The sequence below is a fragment of the Acipenser ruthenus genome, chromosome 15 (genome assembly GCF_902713425.1).
Source record: "Acipenser ruthenus chromosome 15, fAciRut3.2 maternal haplotype, whole genome shotgun sequence".
NCBI lineage: Eukaryota > Metazoa > Chordata > Actinopteri > Acipenseriformes > Acipenseridae > Acipenser > Acipenser ruthenus.
The window spans coordinates 33,975,314-33,982,437 of NC_081203.1; the positions used below are offsets into that span (position 1 = coordinate 33,975,314).

General features: G+C 48.1%; 1 protein-coding gene across 7 annotated transcripts in view; it reads right to left on the reverse strand.

Annotated features, from left to right (window-relative positions):
* LOC117969344 (ninein-like) overlaps positions 1–7,011 on the reverse strand; it is a 32,241-nt gene extending 25,230 nt beyond the window's left edge. For 2 of the 7 annotated variants that reach the window (XM_058986523.1, XM_058986528.1), the window contains exons 1-2: positions 5,432–6,121; positions 1,619–1,823 (exon numbers count right to left, since the gene is read on the reverse strand). In XM_058986523.1, coding sequence (XP_058842506.1) covers positions 1,619–1,823; positions 5,432–5,433 — 207 coding nt within the window. In that variant the 5' untranslated portion in view covers positions 5,434–6,121. Of the gene's footprint in view, positions 1–1,618; positions 1,824–3,750; positions 3,984–5,431; positions 6,122–6,759 lie in introns of those variants that run through there. The other 5 variants (XM_058986526.1, XM_058986525.1, XM_058986524.1 and 2 more) reach the window with 5 other exon arrangements.
* Positions 7,012–7,124: the final 113 nt, after the last annotated feature.

Below are 7,124 nucleotides of genomic sequence, written 5' to 3' on the forward strand. Positions count from 1 at the left end.
GTTAAGCCTATCTAAAGGGGTTTCCTTGTTTGCCAGACTGTTGGTCAGTCACAGACAACCCTTCACACTCTCCTTCAATGACATCAGCAGCAGCTCTGTGGAGTTTCGACTCCGAGAGACACAAAGCAAGCCTGCTGCACTGAACCACAGCGCCTGCGAGGGAGCCGTGGCAACAGCAGAACTTCGAGATGACCTTTAACCTTTAATCCCACAATGCACCCGCCCAGGAGTCAAGTCCGTCTTGTCGAGTGGGCGTGTCCTAGGCTGATCTGCTCTGCTGAAAGCAGCTTTTTTTTTTTAATTTAATGAAAAGCAGAGAGCCGTGCTATAAAAGCAACAGCTGCCAGCGTCTGACATCATACATATGCATATTTACTTTGTTGAAGCGTGACATCGTGACTCCTTGGGTTGAAATGTGAGCCCCCCCACCCCTTCTTTGGCACATATTAAAACTTTGCTATTGTCATGAACTCTGCAGAATCACCTCTTTTCCAAGGCCAGAACACAGATGTTTCCCCAGACCTCCTCTCCATGCGATTATTAAATGACAGACAGAGTCTTTACTGCAAGCACAGAGAGGCACCACAGTACAGGGCAGCATGGCTTTGAGCAGCTACTGCCTGCAGTTCAGGGCTGGAAGGGACTGGAGTGGATTTGGGTTGTTCAGTGGATAAGAGAAACTGCTGGGCTGCAGTGTGGAAGGAAGGTTCCTCCTTCTCTTTACTGTGCTTTCTCTCTGATTCTACACAGCTCTCATCTGCCTGGCAATGCAAACGCTTTTGTCTGACGCCCGACAGTCTTGTCGGTTTCAGTGACCAGTGCCATTCGATATTGTGTAGCAGCGGCCCGCAGCTTGTGAAAGACCACACCGCACGTGCCCTGCTTCCTCCCCTAGTCTGTGCTGAGTATCAGGGCGGGTCCTGTTACAGAGGCTTGCTCCCTTGTTCAGGGTCGCCTCTCCACTGCAACGCCTCGCAGTTTCTTACCTGAACTCCACCCTTGCTAATCTGTTCACACATTCTTACAGCTTGAGGTCACTGAAAGCATTCCTCCTTCATAAGCTTTAGCTAAACATTGAGCAAGGACTGCAGGGATTGCACTGGTAACAACCCCCTCTTACAATGGGCTGCATGCAGCCTGTGGGCTTGGAACACGCTGCCAGACAATGGCTTTCTTCAGTCAACACACACGCTGCACGCAGGACAAAGTGCAAGGCACACAAGCAAGCTGCCTGGAGTGTGTCGCACTGCTACTCTCTGCTGCAGTGATTTATAGACCCTCCTCCTCTACAGGAACTGGAGCTGTTTGTTTGGGCCAGTCTCCAGAGAGACCTCCATAGGAACCAGAGTGTGTGTCTGTGTGTGTCTGAGGGGACACACCCCTGCCCTGCCTGTGTCTGACTTGTGGTTTCGTATCTGGTCCTCCTCACTCTCCCTGTGTGTCTACCCCCTGTGTTTACAGTCTCTGCCCCCTCACCCTCCCTGTGTGTCTGCCCCCTGTGTGTACAGTCTCTGCCCCCCTTGCCCTCCCTGTGTGTCTACCCCCTGTGTTTACAGTCTCTGCCCCCTCACCCTCCCTGTGTGTCTGCCCCCTGTGTTTACAGTCTCTGCCCCCTCACCCTGTCCGACGGGTTGCCCTCCTGCACCAGTTCCCTCAGCAGTGCCGGTGCTGCCTCCTCCAGATGCAGAGCCTGGCACAGGTCCGAGAGCTCCTCCTGGCACAGGGATCCCGAGCCGCTGCCGTCGAAACCGTCGAAGACTTCCTTCAATCGAACCTCGTACTCATCCAGCTGGGCTCCGTCCATCCCATAGCACAGCACCACCCTGAGAGAGAGAGGGGGGGAGAAGAGAGAGGGAGAGGGAGAGGGGGAGGGGGAGGGGGAGAGAGAGAGAGAGGGGGAGAGAGAAAGAGAGGGAGAGAGCAAGAGAGAGAGAGGGAGGGAGGGGGAGAGCGAGAGAGAGAGAGAGCGAGAGAGAGCGAGGGAGGGAGAGAGCGAGGGAGCGAGAGAGCGAGAGAGGGAGGGAGGGAGTGGGAGGGAGAGAGAGAGAGAGGTTACTGAGCCAACCGCCAGCCTTATCCACCCTGCAGCCCACCACCCCAGCCTGCCCCCAGAGAATTACACTAGACATGGAAATAAGTTCAAACTTAGGAGAAAGTCTGCGTTTCATCGAATCCCTTCACCAGTGTACACTTATAAGTTTCATACAAGTTACAATATGTGTTTATATCTTAAAAGCTGAATTACTAAAGTGAGGTGGCTTTTGAATTGACCAATAAGGGGTGTGCAGCTGTCATTTCTCCCCCTCTCTGCACCTGTGTGTTTGGAAAGTTAATTTCCACGTACTAACTCAGTTACAGGGCAGAATAGAGGCGATCGCTCAGAAAGCAGGCACCCGGCAGGTAAAACTGACTGACCGGCTGTCTGATTGTGTTTTCACCACAGCAAAAACACTGCAGGGGTTTCAGGGAAAACAGCCTTCACACGCAAAAACAAATTACTGTTACTACAAATAAATGAACCGTAAACTAGCACGCCAAAGCAAAACAGGTCTCCTCTGATACCGTCAAACCTGTTACTGCATTCACCTGCTAACCAGCCTGCCACACAACAGAAACAAGTGCAAGTGGGTGAGAATCAAAAGAGGTTCAACAACGAAATCGATCACTCTGTGAATCAATGATCCCAGCGGATTTTATTTTGCAAGCTTCAATAAAACATGAACTGATCTGAATCTATTTGGAGCCTGATGTGTAAATATTCTATATTATTAGATGTGAAAACCGATCCCCAAATGAAAGTACTCCTGTTCTGCAGTGGTTTGCCCAGAGGGGAGAGGAACGCCTTTTTGCTGTAATAGCAGCAACGCCCAATCCTTCCACGTCTCTGGGAACGAGTTGTTAAAAGTCAGTTTCTGACATAATCCACAATCCTTTCCTGTACCCCAAGTGTGATCCAGCGCCTGCCAGTGATTACACAGCTGCTGTAGATAACACTGGCAAAGTGGGGCTAGCCTCCCTTCCCTCAGAAGAGCTCTGTGCTGAACCAAGGACTGGCAAGCTGAGGCGCGACCGGACAGGACCTCCTGCTCAGCAATTAATACACGCAGTCTGACTGGCTTGTAAAATGGGGTTTCCATGTGTTGAGAAAGAAGCAGTTCTGTGACGGAACCAGTCAGAAATAGCAAGAGGAACGGTCTGTCTTTGACATGACAAATTAAAACAGGCAACAAAATCAGACCACTTTCCTTATTCCATCCATACTTCAATACAGGGGGGGGACACACTCTCTGGAATATACATAGTGATCAAACAGCTCCAGCAGTGCTAACTAAGGAGGGGTATATATTGCAGTGTATATATTGCAGTGCTGCAAAGCCTCTAGACAACGTGCAAACAGAAAGGATAAGAAGGTCATAATGCTTTAGTGATCTATTAATAGAAAATAAGGAAGCTGCATCACCAACCCTAGTCATGACATGACAGACGATCATACTTACATCCCTGCACAACTACCATGAGTAAGCACCCTTTGACATACCGGGTGCCACTCCAGCATTGATGTGCAAAGAGGGCTTCATTTCCTCCCCAGATGCTGCAGCAGGTAACAGACAGGTATAGTGCAGAGCACGGCTCAGCTAGGAAATGGAGGAGGCCAGTCAGGCAGCACAATGCTTTTCACTTGCAAAGCCAGGACAGTGTACATACTTCCAGGCAATAACACAGCCTGCACTGAAATAGCAACCGCTGTACCTAGAGGAATCTTTAAATCCAGCAGTGTAGAGGAATATGGAACCAGGAACACGGGGTTCAGAAAGAGATTGCAGCTCTTCACGATCTAGGACAAGGCAACAACATGTCACACTGCTTCAAGGTCAGCTCAGCCCAGAATCATCCCTCCTTTATCTTCCACTGGCTTCTACAGTAAGTGGATCTCCCTCGCTGTGAGCAGACGTGGTGATGCATGCGCACCTCATCAGCACATTACAGGACACAATACATACGCCTACCTGTCTGGCACTCAAAGCCAGGCCAATTCAAGAATATACACGCAGTCCAGCCCCACACAGCTGTTATCAGCACACCGTCATTAAGAATGAATATTCAGCATGTCACCAACACAGGCAGTTCTGAAACGCAATCCACAGCTCGTTGAAACAAAATCCTCAACGTGTAAATGAAGTGCTAATGTGAGTTCCAATCAGGCTGCACACCGTTTCACAGACCCAGGGATAAGAGGGTTAAACACAGTGAAGGCTTTGTTCGATGTGCTCAGTGAAATTGCTAAATCAGGCTAAGCACGCTGACACAAGGCGACACGCAGTTACATTCAGTCTGCTAACGCTGTCACTGCTGAAGTAAAACAAATCACTGCAATACCTGGAAGCACAAACTGGAAGAAGCTAATCATTGCAGACCATGGAGACATCGATCTGATGGGGAGATACTGCGCTGTCCTGTTGCAAAAGCTCCTGTACACACGGGCTTCAAGGTCAGCTCTGCTTTCCAAGGGGCTGCTCTGCTATTTACATACATGGTCACAGTATACTGCCCAATCCAATGTATTTATTTATTTATAACCTGTTTGCATTATAAACCTGTGTATTGTTAAAAAGCAGTTCTTCTGAGATTGTGATTCTATAACTGGCAGTTAATGCGATTGCTCATTCCCAATTAGTATTCCCATTAGGATTCCCATCAGTATCACCATTTCACCACTAAGGATTTCCTGGAGTTTACCTGGAGCTTAATCAGCAGGCAATACTATTTCGACAGTCATTTGTTTACACATACATTTATAATGAGCAACACTTCCAGTCTCCCTGTGTGAGTCTCTGTGTATGTGAGTATGTGAGTATGTGAGTATGTGAGTATATGGGGGAACCCCCCCCCCCCCCCCCCGGGATTTCATCTGCAACGTCACATGTCTAAGATAATAAAGGAACTGCTTTAACACTCCTGGCCTCAATAAACTAGCATGAAATCAGCTTCACTGTTGCCTCTTGGCTATGCGTGTGATGCATATGCACGCAAACAAACCTCTTCATAGTCATAGAAAAACCGTCAGTACAGAATAGCATGCATGCATATTACTAGACTGTTAAACATGTTTTAGTCACCTCGCATTTGGAGGGCGCATATTAATGACTTGGGTCCTTTATGCTACATAAAGCGACCAGCAGCAACAACAATTTCATGCGCGATTCTAAAGCAAGTCCCAGCTGATTCTGTCAACACCGGTGAAATCAGATCTGTGAGCAGCCGGGGAGCAATCCGTCTCTGGTTGGGCTGTAGCGAGTTCACAATGACATCGTAAGATGATCCACGGGTAAGAACTACAGCACAGCAGCACAGAGGACCGTGCAGAATTGAAAAGGAAAACACAAAGAGATGCTCCTTTCAACGCAGAGAATACAGCAGGAGTTTCACTTACATGCGCGCGTTCACATTCACAGACACGACGGTCCACTCATTCCACGGAGCCCAGTAAATTCTGCTTCCAGGCGGGTAATAATAACCATCATTATAATACGCGTTTCAAATTGAACTCGGCGTGCAAAGCCGTCCAAGCGCAATGTCGCGCTTCCTCCTTGTTGAATCAACAGGCTCTTCCACGCACTAGCCTGCTTAGCAACGACGCTCCCACAGCAGCCAACCTCCTCACAAGCAATGCAAACGCGCTGCTTACAAGTTCAGCGCTGTGTACTGGGACTGTACCGAGACATGCCCCAAAGCAAACAGTCCCTGTGTACATCCACCGTGTAGAGTGGGGTTACTGTATAGGGCGGGTTTAATTCAGATTGATACAGATATAACTTGAGTCCAGATCATTAATCAGGTGAACAGATTGGAATGTAGAAGACAAAGTCAAGGAAGGCAATAATATTGTAACTGGAAATTGAGAGAATTCTGTTAAAATGTACATAAACCTTCGGCTACCAGATTAAACAATCTCGTGTACATGATATAAAATGATAAATAAGGAGCAGACGCAGCTATTAAAGCGCGTGTCGGTTTCAGCGGGTTTTCATTGGAATTCCGATTCTATTGAAGATGCATTGTATCCCCGGACACTCGCTGTTCTTTCACTTAACCCTCCCCCCACCGAGAGCAGCAGGCAGGATTTCCATTTGAAAAGGCTCGAGAGTATCTGTGACGAAACAATTGAAGAGTTCAGTGAAACAAACACACAAGCACGCTGCTTTTCTGAACAACAACAACAATAATATATGCATGTGTGTTTTACACAGGCGCAAGACTTCTGTTTGAAATGAAATATAGTCTCTGATAAGCGAGTTATACCCGTGCTGTTGCATCCATGCCTCAGTTATCACACTAGTGTGCCAGGATCACGGGCACAACAATCGCATGGGAGCACACAGCTGTCTACAAAGTAGCTAGTCAAAATGCCTGCTTCTAGAAAACATTTTACGCGTCGAGTTTGTGAAAAAATAGCAGCGTGCATCCTAGCACTTAGACAAGCCGAGGATGAAAACAGTGCCCAATCAACTGCACTGCAAGATCCGTCAAACCTAAATGCATCACTCTGAAATCCTCTGGGAATACAGACGCCAATACAAAGACCGCGCAGATAACACCACACCGGTAATAATAACAACAGCAAGAGCAATCGGGTGGTCTTGCCGTAAAGTCAGCTAACTTCACAGTCTCTGAAACTGATAAACAGAAGTAAGCACATCCTTACATTTGTTTTTAAATGTAAACAGTGTTATAAAAACACAGTGTGTTGGACAGACTTACCACCGCGCTTACACAAGCAACTTGAAAGATCCACACTTCCTCCGATGTCAAAAAAAAAAAAATTATTCCGAAGAAAAAGTGACCCGCCCCGTGTTCGCTTTCCTCCCAGAAAGAAGCCGCGCTGTTTTGAAACTGATAAAGCGCTTCTGGAAGCCCAAACCCGTCACGGATGCCCTGCCCTGCTCCCCCGGCTGCCCCTCTCTCTCAGACGGGTCTGTTGTTACTGGTCCAGCCAGCATGACTGCAGGATTTTCAAAAGCTCTGAAAGGAGGGGCTACAGCCCCAATCCTGACGCCTTCAGACGTAACTGCCGGCTCTTAAAGAGAAGACATCCGTTTATAAAACGTGCCTTATTTTAAAACACA